This window comes from Centruroides sculpturatus, unplaced genomic scaffold, assembly GCF_000671375.1.
Source record: "Centruroides sculpturatus isolate CEXI.00-Female unplaced genomic scaffold, Cexi_2.0 scaffold481, whole genome shotgun sequence".
Taxonomy (NCBI): domain Eukaryota; kingdom Metazoa; phylum Arthropoda; class Arachnida; order Scorpiones; family Buthidae; genus Centruroides; species Centruroides sculpturatus.
The window spans coordinates 457,533-473,298 of record NW_019384715.1 but is presented as its reverse complement, the minus strand read 5'-3'; the positions used below and the strand labels follow the sequence as shown (position 1 = coordinate 473,298).

The following is a 15,766-nucleotide window of genomic DNA, read 5'->3' as shown; positions in this document are numbered from 1 at the left end:
ATAATATAATTTTAAAAATTCATATTCTCTTAATCTGCACAATTACAGTTAACATTTTTGTTTTCCGATCGGTACTTCAAAAGTTACGGGCGTCTGTAATTTTTGTTTGGGTTGCATCGAGCCCCATAAACACCATCGATTAATTTTAAAGACGGTTTTAGACAGCTATTACTACCATCTAAGTTGTGTATAAATTTTGTTCGGTTATCTCTTACGGTTATTGAAATATTAATAAATAAAATATTTACCGTTAACAAAGAGCTACTCTGCACCACATGGTAGTTAGCCGATCGGCGTGGATATAGCCGTTCGGCGTCAGTCTTGCATAGAAGCAGGTAATTGTTTTTCCGGTTCCGTTCTTCGGTGGAAGCTTTAGACTAGCTTCCCCTATCTGTTCGGTTAGCACAGTCTGATTCGAATCGGCATGTTTACAACCAGACGTTTAGCCGTTTGGCATTCTGCTGTTCTTTCGGTAACAAATCGGTTCCACGTAAAATTAACTGTTACACATGTTTATTGTACTATTTACTAAAGGCTCAATGTCGATTGAGGCCAGAAATATTGTTAGTGTTAAAGTTATTCACTATACGCCGAATGGCGAATTCGAGCCAAACGACTATTGTGGTATTAATATTGGTAAAGAACGTTTTAACATCACTTCTCGATAACAATGGAATCTCATGAACCACCTGAGGAAGTGGAACAAGTAACCGTACCAGCTACACCTTCGGTATCGGCCATACCAAGTCCTTTGGTCAGTATACAAAATCTTAAAGACAAGATTCTGGGAGAAGCCAGTCAACACCTGAAGATGGTAATAGATCTTCTCCCCACAAAATACAAATCCTCACTAAACACCAAGGAATGAAAGGAGGTGAAAGACCGGGCACTACAGCTACATAGTTGTGTTTGCCAAATGTTTGGGATTCTGCGCAAAATGAGGGCCAAGCTAGAGGCCACTCCCGCACAGATCCTAGTCCAAGAACCACCCTCAACGAGGAAAACCTATGCACAAGTGGCCAGCGCTAATGTCGACATTAGACCAAGTCGCACAACGAGAACCATATCGGAATCGCTTCACACAAAAGTGCAGACTGAGGGCACTGAAGGAACCCACGCCGTCCTTCTGTACCCACAAGCCGTGGAGGAAAGACAAAAAAATCTATATGAACAAGGTTACATCAGAAATAATAAAAGAAATTAAACCTCACAAGCTAAAGATAACAGTTAAGGCTGTTCGTAGAATCAAGGCTGATGGAGTGTGTGTAAGGGTTGGCAGCGAGGGGGACAGCAGAGTACTAAAGGAAGCGATAGATGCCATACCAAATATACAATCAAAAATTAACTACAAGATATCAGAGGGCAGAAAGCCCAGAGTGATATTGTTAAACGTCCCAAATGCCATCACAGAAAAAGATATAATCAGCATAATGGCTAAACAAAACGACATATGGGAAAACAAGACAACGGATGAAATAATAAAATCATGTAAAATACGCACTATTCTCAAAACCGGCAGTTAAAGAGAACTGCCAAAACGTTGTCCTATCAGTCTCTCCGGCAATCCGAAACATCCTAATTCACCACAGACATATATCAATGTCGTGGTTTACAAGATACGTAGATGACTTTATACGACTTATCTGGTGCTACCAGTGCTGTGGTTTCGATCATTATGCACAGGACTGCACAAGTGATAAAAAATGTAGCCACTGCACAAAAGACCACAGCTACAAAGACTGCAATTGCCGGCAGAAGAACCCCATCTGTATAAACTGTAAAAAAGCCAACGAAAGCTTACCTGATAACAAACAAAGACCGGTAAATCACAACGCTTTCAGTAACAACTGCCCAATACTACAACGGCTGAAGCAACAAAACATAAACAGAACCGATTATGGCCTATAACCATCAAGAGAATGTTACTCAGGAAACCCAAACAGACAGCAACCAGGTCAACAACAATACAACATGCACCAGCCATACGACAACAATCAAGATCCTCCAGCTAAACGCCCAAAAGAGCAAAGCTGCATGTTCGCTATTGATAAAGACGGCAAGCAAAATAGAAAGTGATATTATAATCATCCAAGAGCTGTACACGATAGACAATAAGATCGTCCGATTTGGTAATTGGCAGGTCCTTGCAGGCCACTCCACCTATAGGCCGAAATGCGGTATTATAGTCTGTAACCCAGAGATCTGGACATAGCCCTCATTCCTCAAATCAGCTCAGAAAATATCTGTGTCGCTATCATGCAGCAGCCAAGTCCATTATATATCATTAGTGTTTACCCCAAGGGGTAAACACTAATGACCAAGGGTTCTCTCTAAAAGTTGGACCCTTCCATAAAGGTCCCGTTCGTCCAAGATCTCTCTCCAATTCACACAGCCAGATTGACCAGAAACTGGCTGGAACGTCAAAACAACATCGACATCTTAAACTGGCCAGGAAGGGGAGCTGATCTAAACCCAATTGAACATCTGTGGGAGGAGATAGCAAGGGAGCCATTTAATGCTTCCACACCGAACAAACTCCGGGAAGCCCTTTGTCAGAGATGGGAAAGATTTAGCAGCACAAACATTTGACAAAAGCTGGTAAATAGCATGCCAGACAAAATGAGAATGGTAATTGACAACGCCTGCTTTTGGACGAAGTATTAAAGATCTTCGCAACGTTGCTTTAAATGTTGATTTTCTTCTTCGGCAATGAATCATTCACGACCTTTTCCCTTTTTTGGTAAAATCATTCCTCTTTCAATATTCTGTTTGCAGATATTAGTAACTGTTTGTCTATTAAATTTAAACATTTTTGTTATCTCTTCGACTGTTTTCCCTTTTTCTCTACAGCCTAATTAAATGCAATATTTGTGTATGAAGTTTTATTGTATATATTAGTATATTATTAGTATTAGTTGAAATTCTTAAAACAAATAAAAAGTATAATTATAACTAAATCATAGACTGATCATTAAAAAACGCACTTCTTTCTTCAAAGGATAACTATCCTGAAAAGAAAGCATAACCAAAGTTGCCATAAAATACTCTATTACATCCATGAGATGTGGATTAAGAACTCATCTTTTCATCAAACTCAGAAAAGATCATATCCAAAATATAAGAAACTTGGTCAATCCAATTATGCTTACTAGAATGAGTTTGCATTTTTTGATATAACATTTTAAACAAATCTGATGGTAACAAATCAGTCTCTTTTGTAGTAAAGTTAATCATTCTTGAAAATGCACTTAATATAAATTTATTTAGATTTAAGAAACCATTGAGTAGCTCCCTAAATATGTTTTTTTTGTTTGCTTGATATTTAGTAAGTTTATAAATGAGAATAACTGAATTATAGGCTTTATTAAACTTCTAATTTGATATGATTTCAATATTTTTATTGGATACTAAGACCATAATTAATTTCAACTATACAGAAAAATTTGGCAATATATCAAAGGAACTGATAAAAGTTCTTATGAAAAAGAACAGATTTTGAAATAAAATGCATATAAGATTGAATTCTTTATCTTTATTTGATAATTCTTATAACGTTTTTCAATATTTCATGTCTATGTTTGAAACAAGAAATAAATGAACAACACAATAAGTAAATCATTTAACATATACTTTTAAAATAAATCGTTTATAAATAATTACTTTTATATATAAAACACTTTGTTAAATTTTTTATGTAAAAATATCTGTAAAAATGGCCTCGATACACACAGGTATCTTGTCATTCAACGGCACCTTCGCTACATAAATATTGGGCAAGTTTGTCACGTAAGGGTGCGACTAGGGGGACACGAATTTAGTAGCGAGTGATATAGTTCTCACAAAGGAAAACAATGCACAAGTGAAAAGCAAGATTTCTCACTGGCAAGAGCAAATTTCTGGCTCTAGCACATATCTGACAAGGTTTGATATTTCTTGCGTCCTGCCAGTTCTTGCTAAACAGTGTGCATGCACCTTTGAAAAAAGTACAAAATGGCTTCTTCCAGTGAGCAAGATGGCGGACCAGCTGTAAAAGAAAAATTAATAAGTAATGAGTATGTACACCCAGAAACATGAGATAAGCATCTTCCCGATCACAGAAATCGAACATAATATATACAAAATGGAATGAAATAGTGGAAGAGACTCAATTAGATGGTAAAATAGAAAAAAATAGAGAATAAAAATTCTGTAGTGTGTATAATCTGTTTAATATATGTTCAGAATTACTTCATTATATCGCGTTGTCAGATATACCGTGCTTTTCTTTATCTTTGGGGATATGCAATATAACTAGAAGCTCTTGTAATTGATGTCAAAACATAAAATTAATAATTTATTTCTGAGTTAAATTATACAGTAGTTGTTAATAAATTAGTTTTTATATTTGCAGTATCCAGATGCAAGAAGTTGTGGAAAAATCTGTGTGATCAGTTCAGAGGTATCCACAACAGCTTGCCAAGAAGTGGAAGTGGCTTAGAAGCCAAAAAGCCTAAATGGTTATTCTCTTCACAGTTACAGTTTTTAGCTGATTGGTAGTAACTAGAGAGTAAGAATCTTCACATTAATATTTTAAAATAATGATAGAAAACCACTAATAAAATAAAATTTATTTCAGGTACAAGTAGAACATTTCATATAATATTGATAGTATTATTATACTTATCTTCCAGAACACATTCAACAGTTGCAGAAACAGAAACAAACGAAAATACACAACCAACTGTATCAGAAGTATGTATTACTTTTGTATTTTTGTAATCTTTAAAATTATTTTTATTGTTGTATTTTTAAATCTGAAATACTTCAGAATTTAGAAAATATCACTGGTTCTGAATCAGCTGTATGTGATGTTGTAAATATTAAAGAAATTTTACCATCCACATCACATCCAAAGAAGAGGAAAAGCTTCATCAGAACAATTACTAAAAGAAATTAGTAATGTAAATAGTTGAAAATATATTTTTTTATAAATTTTTGTCAAACATGTATAAATTACAATTCAGAACATTAAAAATTTATTTCTTTGCAGAAAACTGAATGACTGTCAAGCAAGTCCCTTTGCACTATATCTTGACAGTTTCTTGATGCAAGTGCCATCAAAAAAAAAGACAACACTGCAAAGGAACACTTATAGATGTAGTTAACAGTTTTATTGATGTAGAAAAAAAGTGATGTTTATTAATTAGTTAAACAATTTTGTTTATTTATTTTTCAATATATATTAGTCCATTGTCAAGATACATTCCCTTCTAAAATGAAATATATGGCAAATTTGTCTCTGATGTCTCCAGCCAATTTTAAAATATTGCATGATACATTTTGTTTGAATGGCTTCTGTTGCTCACACAATTCATTCGTGCGCCATGAACCGTTGCAAAATACAGCATAAGGATCTAAATAATCTCTGTATCCTTCTGGGCAATATGCTGCTTCATCTAGAAGACATTATGGAGGAATGTGTCCCGGAGAGATGTGACATCAATGCTTTAGTAGGGTATTCCTCAGAAGAATGGGAGAACGACGAATCCTTCAAATTCCACATGCTCTCGTCAGGAGTTTCCTGACGAGTTAGAAGATGAGGTGTATCTCGAGGTTCTGCCACCAGAACAACCTCTCCATCAATTTTTCCCTTCCTAGGGCAATCTGGCCCCAAGCATGTTCCTTCTGATTCTCATATCGAGTTTATTGAGGCTGTAATTGAAAGCCTGGCAGGAGAATCGATGGCGGAGCAAAAAGCTCTATTTCCTGAAAAACCCCGAGGTCTGGTAGGACTGATCAAGCTACCAGGAAAATTGGCTTATCAGTGTATTGTCTGTAGCTCAAAAAACAAAAGAAAAACTACTACAAAAGCATGCAGCAGATATGGTAGGGGTGTTCATGCCAACTGCCTGGTCAAACATTGCTGCTAGCACACAAACGTAGATGCATAAATTGATATAATTCTGCTTTAGCTTTATATGTGGATAAATTTTGCAAAATGTACAAAATTAATAATCTCTTTCTTACAGATATCATCATATGTTCACTACTTCACTTTTTCCTGAAGCATATCTGCTGGCAGAGAAGGTAGGTGGTGGATAGCTTGAAACAATAATCTGATATATTCATTATTTTTATATGCATAATTCTTGCAAAATGTACAACATGATGTTTTCTCTTACAGTTTGGTTCCAGAGAGATCTTTCCACTTCCTTCATCCATTTTCTACTATTTTTTTATTTGTATATTTGTTATTTATTGTTAAGATTGGATTATTAAATACAATATTTTGCATAAGGTACAAGCAGAATTTTGACCTGGCCGATTTTGTCAGGATAAAATATTTATAGTAAATGCATTTGTACAATTAAAATTGCAGAAAAAGAGAAAACAACTGTATGCTGTTTTTGTAAACTTTCAGTCTGCAGACCGCTAATCATAAAGTTGTATGGTTTCTATTAGAATAAATGAGAATGAATTAATTTTGCATATATCTATGTAAAGTTATTTCATTTGATGAATTCTTCTGTATTACTTTATGCTGCTCCTGTATGAACAATTATTTATTACAATAAACTGGAAATGGTCCTTGCTTTACATCTTGGAAGAACTGCTATCTTCTACGATAAAATTCCAGGTTACATGTTACATCTGGAATTTGAAAATAAAAAAAAAACGAAATTATAAAAATGTTACAGACCAATTTTCCCACAAGTTCTAAATATAAATATAATAGAAATTACAGTGTTCTACATACTGTCTTTTCTTTCATATGCTTTGCCAAAAAGAAGTCGTCATCAAGCAGTAGATTTTTTTCATGAGATTATTTGAAGACAATAACTGCAGTATTAATTCCTAACATTATACATAAAATGTTGTAACATTAAGTAAATAATGAATTTCAAATATAGACTATAAATATACGCAGTATATTCAATTATAATCAGGGATATCAATCGATTTCTGCGCTTTCACAAAAATCCTTCAAACTTTCAACACTTGGCATACATACTTCGCAAGAGTTGACTTACTAGGCAAACGAAGCAGCTTTCTAACACGAGCATTTGGTAATTTAATCTTACCTGTTGTTACTGGAAAACTTAATTTTTTGAAAGACAACACATTTTGTCACAAAGATGCCTCTTTTTATTCTGGTTACGGTGCAATGGTTATGCTTATGGAAAATATTCACAAGTGGTATAGACTACAGGATATAAGTAACTGAAATAAACATCTGTTGTCCATACTGCCAAACAAAAGACAATTTTCTGAAATTAATCATAAATGGCTCAATTTGGCTGCAGTCAGAGTTTCTTTCTTACATGGAATCAATGAAAAAAAAATGCAGTAATATGAAAATGCAATTTCTCACAAAAGAAACTTACAATGCTCTCTACCTGACAACACTCAGCACAGTTGATGTTGTAAAGTACTTGGAAAGGGTATCCCAGACCCCCTGCACAAAGTTGTGACATTCTGAAACCACACCTCTCCATCGCACCCTGAACGACCGTTGAATTAGAAAAAACTCCATCACTCATAAAGCCTTACCGCTTATCCCTAATGCCTCCATCTTTTCCAGAAGCCCATATTGACGCACAGAGTCATACGCCCCCTCCAAGTCCAGACCTATCATATGAGTCCACTTGTGTTGGGTGCGGGCCATTGCTATTTCATGATGGACCACTACGAGAGCTTCCTTGACATCGCGATATGGGAGAAACAGACAGAGCAGGACAGATTCTTTTTGATTGATGTCGACAGCAAAGCTCAGGTGCTTAAATACGGGGGAGCCGACTCATTTCAGCGCTGGCGAGAGCACAGCAATCGACATCACAATGTGCTCGACTGACCTGTTAGGGGACATACAGTGGGAACTTAGTGGGGATGAGCTAAAAAGCGACCATACCCTGTTAGTATTTCAGTAAAAATGAAGGAGGGCCCTTAGAAAGGTACAGAATCCTGAATCCAAAAAAGGACAGATTGGAGCAAGTACACCAAGTGTATGAGACAGAACAGCAAACTCGGTCCTCGCACTTACCAGGGAATGCTGGGGAGAATATGGCAGGTGGTTTTGTATACAATGGAGGTTTATTGGTTGGTTAATTTTTATTGGCACAAAAGCCATGCAGGCTATACTGCGCCACAACAAATGGTATGATTGGATGTATAAAATAAATGAAAAAAAAAACATATATACAGAACAGTTTAACCATTCAAAAGCCAATGGTGATATATATATAGAATCTATAATATAATAAATAAATAAATAAATAAACAACAACAAAAAATAAAAACAAACAACGAAAATATATACAATAATTTAAATATGCAACACAAGGTAAATAAAACTATACAATAAATAAATCATTATATTTCTCTATACATGTTAATGACTTTCAGAAAGTCCAGTATATTATCCAAGTTTGGCCTCTGGCCCAAAATGTCTCTAAAGCTTGCATTTCCGAAATGCTGTCTACGACTCTGATCAAAAGCAACACAGTTGCAAAATATGTGTTTAACACTTACAGCACAGTTGCAGTGCTGACATACTGGTTCGTCATCTCCCTTCAAAAGGTATTGATGAGTCAGTCGTGTGTGTCCAATTCTCAAACGAGTAAGGATAACCTCAGATCTCCTATCATATTGCCTATTATGTGTCCAATTTTCTACCGAAGGTTTGATCTCGTGAAGTTTATTGTGGATTTGTGCATTCCACACATTTTGCCATCTCTCTGCTAGTCGTTTTTTAACGAATAGCTTCAAATCACTGCCTTCAATACGCATTGTATGCTGTGAACGACTTGCTGACTTAGCGGCTGTATCAGCTTCTTCATTACCTCTTATACCCACGTGGCCTGGGACCCAACAGAACTTCACAAATAAATTTCTTGTAGTGAGATGACAAATTAGTTTCTGAATTTTAATCACTATAGAGTGAGAACTAGGTTCATACGAGGTCAAAGCCTGAAGTGCACTAACTGAGTCAGTGTAAATAACGCAGCAACGATGACCTTTCCGATTTATATGCTTTAAAGCTAAGTAAATAGCCTGCAACTCCGCAGAAAAGATGAAAGAATTCGGTGCTATTTGTTCTGCCACAATTTCATCCTGGCAAACAAAGGCTATACCAACATAGTTATCGGACTTAGATCCATCGGTGTATATAGGAATTAAATTCCTGTTACAATGCTGAATTTCTGCGAAGTGCTGTCTATAGACGTAGTCTGGTGTGGTTTCTTTAGGGAACTGCTTTAAGCTTAAATCATCATCGATCGGTGAAGATGACCAAGGTGAAATACTATTAACCTCAACATGTGAGATGTTGCTTGTGTCTAGGTCAATCGTGCTGCTTACATTCTCCATTCTTATGTTGAATGTGTATACAATGGAGGTTTCACGAGCCCCGCCACAGGGCCTTCCGCTGCGGTGGACAATATCTTGTGTATAATGAAACCATTTACAAAGAATTTATCAACTTTGTGAACAGTACGGGGGCACTGGATCTTCGTTAAGGGTGACCCATGGTTAATTCCTTTCTATCTTAATTGGGATTAAGCCCCGATACCGACGGTGCCACTTTTTTGCACCTGATTTTTGGTATCGTCAGGGGGCAGGATTGGCCATGGTGTCACTCAGTGCAACTTTTGTACTTTTGTATGTATTCAGGTACACTATGTAATTATTACTTTTGAATAACAAGTCAACAAACTGTTTACTCTCACTTGTCTGCATGCTGCATAGGTAACAGCATCCCATCGCTGCCAGGGTCTTGGTAGCATCTCTTCTCACGTTTTGATGTCTGTTTCTGTTATGTAATCCTTTTCTGTGTGGCAATAATCCAGAGTCTACTTGCAGGTTGTCAGTTTTTATTGTGTTTTCTGAATTTTGTTTGCCGCGAAACCTTTTGTCGGGATTATTCTGTTCACATTTTGTTATTGTTCTTTTATTTGTATTTATTTTTGGTTAAAAAAATGGACCCGGTGCAGCTCATGAGCCGTCCTCCCTCTTCTCTTTTCCCTTCACACTTTCCACCCCTTTAGGACACTCCCAAACCCCTTTCTCTTCTACTTAACCTTCTCACTTCTCTTCATTTCTTAAGGATATACCTAAATAGGTAATGCCTTCTGCCTCTTTCTCTAGTATGTCTAGTATGTGGTGGACAATACAGTGTCGGAGGGCAAGGGCAAAGAAGAAGAGGGCATTTCGACTTGCAAGTAAACTGGTGTCACAAAGTTGGTGGATGAAGTATAAAAAACTTGGAGCGAAGCTAAGAAGGATCGTACGGCGGTCGCGCTGAGAGTGGTGGAACAAGACATGTGGTTGGCCACTTGACAAATCATCAATATATCAGATTTTCAGACGTCTAAGAACCAGTCAGGAAAATGCAGATGACTATAATGTTCTTACAAATCCAGAGGTGTTGGTCGAGCCTTACAAACAGGCGGAGGCATTGGCAAAATATTTTGGTCGACCCAGGATGCAGGGGTGCTTTGCACCTCAAAAAAATCCAGGTCAGCCAAGCGAGAGAAAAGGGGAAAACCTTTTTCGCAGTTGTGTCAGCTTCTTCATTTCCTCTTATACCCATGTGGCCTGGGTCCCAACAAAACTTTATAGAGGAGTTGTACGTAGTAAAATGACAAATTAGTTTCTGAATTTTAATCACTATAGAGTGAGAACTACGTTCACACAAGATCAAAGTTTGAAGTGCACTAACTGAGTCAGTGTAAACTGCGCAGCAGTGATGACCTTTATTATTTATATAGTTTAGGGCTAAATAAATAGACTGCAACTCCGCAGAAAAAATAGAAGAATTTGGTGAAATTTGTTCTGCCACGATTTCATCCTGGCAAACAAAGGCTGAGCTAACATAGTTATCTGATTTAGATCCATCAGTGTAAATAGGAATTAAATTCCTGTTACAATGCTGAATTTCTGCGAAGTGCTGTCTGTAGACGTAATCTGACGTGGTTTCTTTGGGGAACTGCTTTAAGCTTAGATCAACATTTATCGGTGGGGTTGAGTAAGTGGAATACTATTAACCTCAACATGTGAGATGTTGCTTGTGTCCAGGTCAATCGTGCTGCTTATATTCTCCATTCTTATGTCGAATGTAAAAACACAACTTGTCCAAGCAGCAAATAACCTTTTTAGCTGAGTGTCTGAGCTATTAGCTGAAAGTTTATTCAGAGATTTCTGTTTGCTGTAGTAAAAAAAAGACAACTATTCTCTCCTCAGAGATATTGGAGGTTCATAAGCATCCACATACAAACTTTGGACAGGAGAAGTTCGAAATACACCAGTACACAAACGCAGTGCTTGATGGTGAATTGGATCCAGCATCCGAAGAGTAAATTCTCACGCAGAGCCATACACAACACATCCGTAATCCAGCTTTGAGCAGACAACAGCCCTATGCTAATGAAACAATTGCTTTTAGACAATAAGTACCAGGAAGAATTATTGCAAGAAATGGTGGTTAATTGGCCACAAAGATCAAGTGACTAACATGTCATTGGTGAAACAGAGCTTCAATTATGTCAAAATGTAATAAAATATTTTAACAAAAAAGCACTGTAAAGCAGCAAGAGGTACTCATTTGTCAGATATTTTCTTTCATACATAAATGTCATAACTGAAACATCAATTACAAATAAAAAGTTTTTAAAAATCAATGTAAATTATGTCTTTTATTTATTTCTAAAAGAAAGACAATCAATGTGAAAAACACTTTACATATAAACAAAGACACTGCTTTACTTTTCTTAGAATATGGAATGGGAAGATATTTAACATCTAAGGCAGGGATGGCGAACTTTTTGAGTCTGCGTACCACATAGTAAGCACATCAAGCATACTTTTATTCAAAAATTATTGTGTGCGCAAAAGTTTTAGACTTCTATTAACTATATTTAAATTTGGCAGAATGACCAAGCAGTCAAAGTGGTAGCTTATCGCTCTTGTAGACCTGAGATCAAAACCCCAGAAAATTTTCAGGTGGTGATCTCACTGTTCAAATTTGAAGCTAGCTAAACAAACAAGCTCTCTTAGTGCCCACAGGGCAAAGAGAGTTTTCAAAAACTATATTTAAATAAATAAAATAATATGCTGTAATTAGAGTAAATGTAAAGAACCTGATTGAAAAAGATAATAAACCGATATCATATAATACATTACATGGATGATTTCTTCGACGTGCCACTTTGGGCACGCATTCCATAGGTTCGCCACCTCTGTTCTAAGACAAAGATTTTAACATTTGATTCTGTTGACAAAGAAGTTCATGGCAAACCAACAGTTTTGATGTTACGTATCCAAGATGAAGAAACTGAGATAAAAATTATTACATGAATAAAATTTGTTAACTATCTACTTGACACAACTCTGTACAACAAGGTAAACATCTAAAAAGTAGTCTACTTATGGCTTGTGCGAAGCATACTGCTATCTTGTATTCTCATCTTAAATTTGTTCTGTGTGTTGTTTGTATTGTTTACCTGGCCATCGCCAAAGAATTTTCACGTCTTTGCCGTGTAGATACCCATATGCTGAAATGCAGGTAATCACCCTTCAAAAGGTATTGACGAGTCAATCAAGTATGCCCAATTCGCAAACGGGTAAGGATAACCTCAGATCTCCTTTCATACACTATGTTACATGTCCAATTTTCTATCAATGGTTTAATCTCATGTAGTTTATTGTAGACTGGTACGTTCCACGTTTTGCCATCTCTCTGCTAATCGTTTTTTTAATGACCAGCTTCAAGTCACCTTATTCAATAAGCATTGCATGCTCAAAAGTACTTGCTGACTTTGCAGCTGATTCAGCAACATCAGGAATTGGACATACTTAACATATGAAGAGTGCTCAAGAGAAGCACAAGATAGATCATGGTGGCAAGAAATGGTTGTCAACCTCCTGACAGAAGACACCTAAAGAAGAAGAAAATTTGATGCAATGTATAGCAATTTAGTCAACAGTGTAAATGTTTAAAATATGTCTTTTAGAGGTTTAGTAAAGTTAATTGACTTTTTATGTATATATCAAAATAAGAAGTTATAGAAAAAAAGTTATTTTAAAAGCATTTGTTATATTGAAAAATTACTGTGATATAGAATTCTGTTTTAATAAATTTTGAAGGTAAGTATTTATTACTATTATTATTATTTAATATGAGTGATCATTGATTTCAAGGCATTTGCACTTCACAATGAAAATCTGTTTAACACACAGTTCAGTAAGATTAGGTTGTAACAAGTTATTTTTTTAAATTTAACAGTTAGACATACAAAATAGATTCTGGTAACAAAAAATTCTCCTGTAGTAAGTATTAAAATAATTTATAATAAATATCGTTTTTCTTTGTATATGTCTATATTTAATTGAGATATTTTAATATAAATTAGATTTCAACTCTCAAAAATTTCCAAATGGTATGCATTAAATTTATTTTTTTATTAAAATTAATACAGGGTATTATAATACAGTTTTTGATATAGGCATTATCTTTGTTTACAATTTTCGATAAAATTTTACTCTGACATTAGGATAAATTTGATAGCCGAACACAATATATTAAACTTATTGTTAAAATAAAATTTATTTACAAACTGTTCAAATGATTTATAATTCCTTGTTTTCATCTGTATAAATGTGTGATAAATTTAGTGAAACAATGTGTCGCCAACTCTACAAAGAGTACGAAATAGGAGATGATAGCACCAATAACTAAGATTTATCAGACAACGTAATACTCCAGTTATCATGGATAGAGTCTGATGATGGCTTATTACAAAGAGGGTGGACTTGGCGTTGATAAAGGGGACAGAGACCTATGTCAAACAACCAATTAACAAGTGTTTCTGAATTACCACTAGGTCAAACTCATTTTAATAAATTTTGATGATCAAATTTGTAATCATCTTTTAATTGTCTTAGTGTGAGATCTGAAAGTTCAGGGGAGGGTCATTTTAATCAAAATAATAAGTTGGAGAAAAAATTTAAAATAACAGAAAATAATATTTTAAACTACAACAAGATTTTATCTAAAAGCAGAGGAAACATCAGATTTTTGAAAGGAATTTGATTCCCTTTCCCAGGCCAACTCATGATGAGTCGAGTTTTGCACACGTTACTGAAGACCAAATAAAAGGGACATTTTCCCCGCCATTCGAGGCAGTCCATCAAAGGAAGTTTGCCTTACGAAATAAGTCCAACATACGATAAAGGCAGTCCGTCGAAACGAAATATTGCCACGCAAGAAATCTGACATACGCAGTCCGCTGAAGAAGGTATTGCCATATGTAGGAATTTGATATACGACATAGATTGTGCATCCAAAGAAGTCATACAAAAATGTTAAACTAAAGATATAGCATATGCCAAGATCGTTGAAAGGAAAGTAGATTTAAAAAACTTCCCATAGAAAATAGAAGAAGAGAAAATACTTAAAGAAGAAAGAAGATCCTCACATAAACAAATATGAAAGATACAGTGAAGGTAATATAAGCTCTGATAGATCGATGTAAACTCTCTCACGCGTCAGGTTTAGGAATAAGATAGATTACGTTAGGTTAAGATTTAGATTATATTCATTCCTTGTATATTTTTTTAGTTGATTCATTAAATGTTTTGATTTGTTTTATAAAATGTTAAAGGTATGCTTAGTTCTTATTACACATTCATTTTCATTCAAGTTTCCTTAATTACTTTGAATCCCAAGTTTAAGGATAATGTGTGTTAATCCGCATTTAAAATAACTGATTAACTGGTGTCAAGGAATCCTGACTAGATCTACAATTAATCCTCTAGATTAGTTTAAACATAAATAACAGATCTCCTAGAAAAAGTTCAGAGACTGAATCTCGCGATTCTGAGTCGTGTAAGTGGTACCCTTAGTAGGTACCCTCGACTAGTCTCTCAGTGGTGTCAGGTGTGGGATCACCTCATCAATTAAATTAGCAAAGGGCCGCAACCGTTCTCTACATCACAGGGAGAACAATTCAAATCACTGTTCGTTATTACCTGGAGGAAAACCTTAGTATTTTGGGTATGATATCGTCTTCCCTAAGGCTACCTTTTTCTGGCGGGCTGCCTTTCGTGTGTCGGATTTCTCTTTATGGCAATACTTTTCTGCATAGGTCTCTTTCTATTCTGTTTGATGAGCAGAACTAAAACCTAGAACTTAAGACTTTTTCACCAAGTCTCCAGTGAAAGGATAGTTTGATAATCTCTCCTGTTTTTGGTGTGTCTATCCGAAGGAAAATTCTGAAGATGAGGGAGTTGAGATCTTAATTATTATTATTATTTTTCAACTTTGAACCTTTAAAACTTGAGACCTTTGAATCTGACAATTCCTTTTTCCCTAATTTGATGGATAAGCAAGAAAACTAATATTTCATTTTGTAGAAACTTCAGGATGCAGTTATGAGCTATTACTCTTCACTATTAGATGATCTGGTCACCCATCTTCTATTTTCTTTAGAAGAGTCGAGTTGTTTGAACAGAAGACAATACGTTCCTCCTTTTTATCCAAATCTGTTTGTATTGTTCTCCCTGCATAACTGAAGATTGAGCCCTCCTTCAGTCTAACTCAAAGGTCATTGCATCTCGTGGGTGAGACCAGAAACTTAACTATTTTGTCTCTGACTTTTTCCTGTTTATCAGAATCATCCTCACTGGTAAAGATTGGGCACTTCATTAGTTGAGTACCATCGAGCTGGAACAAAAGGAAACATTTGCATATTTATTTCTACTTCTTAAATATATTACCATTTGATTTTATAAA

At 35.4% G+C, this 15,766-nt stretch overlaps 1 protein-coding gene across 1 annotated transcript in view; it reads right to left on the bottom strand.

The window, feature by feature from the left end:
• Positions 1-1,438: 1,438 nt before the first annotated feature.
• Positions 1,439-15,766, bottom strand: part of LOC111627916 — a 28,554-nt gene continuing 14,226 nt past the window's right edge. Inside the window, exon 2 of the mRNA XM_023371597.1 lies at positions 1,439-9,351. Coding sequence (XP_023227365.1) covers positions 8,350-9,345 — 996 coding nt within the window. The 5' untranslated portion in view covers positions 9,346-9,351 and the 3' untranslated portion in view covers positions 1,439-8,349. The remainder of the gene's footprint in view (positions 9,352-15,766) is intronic.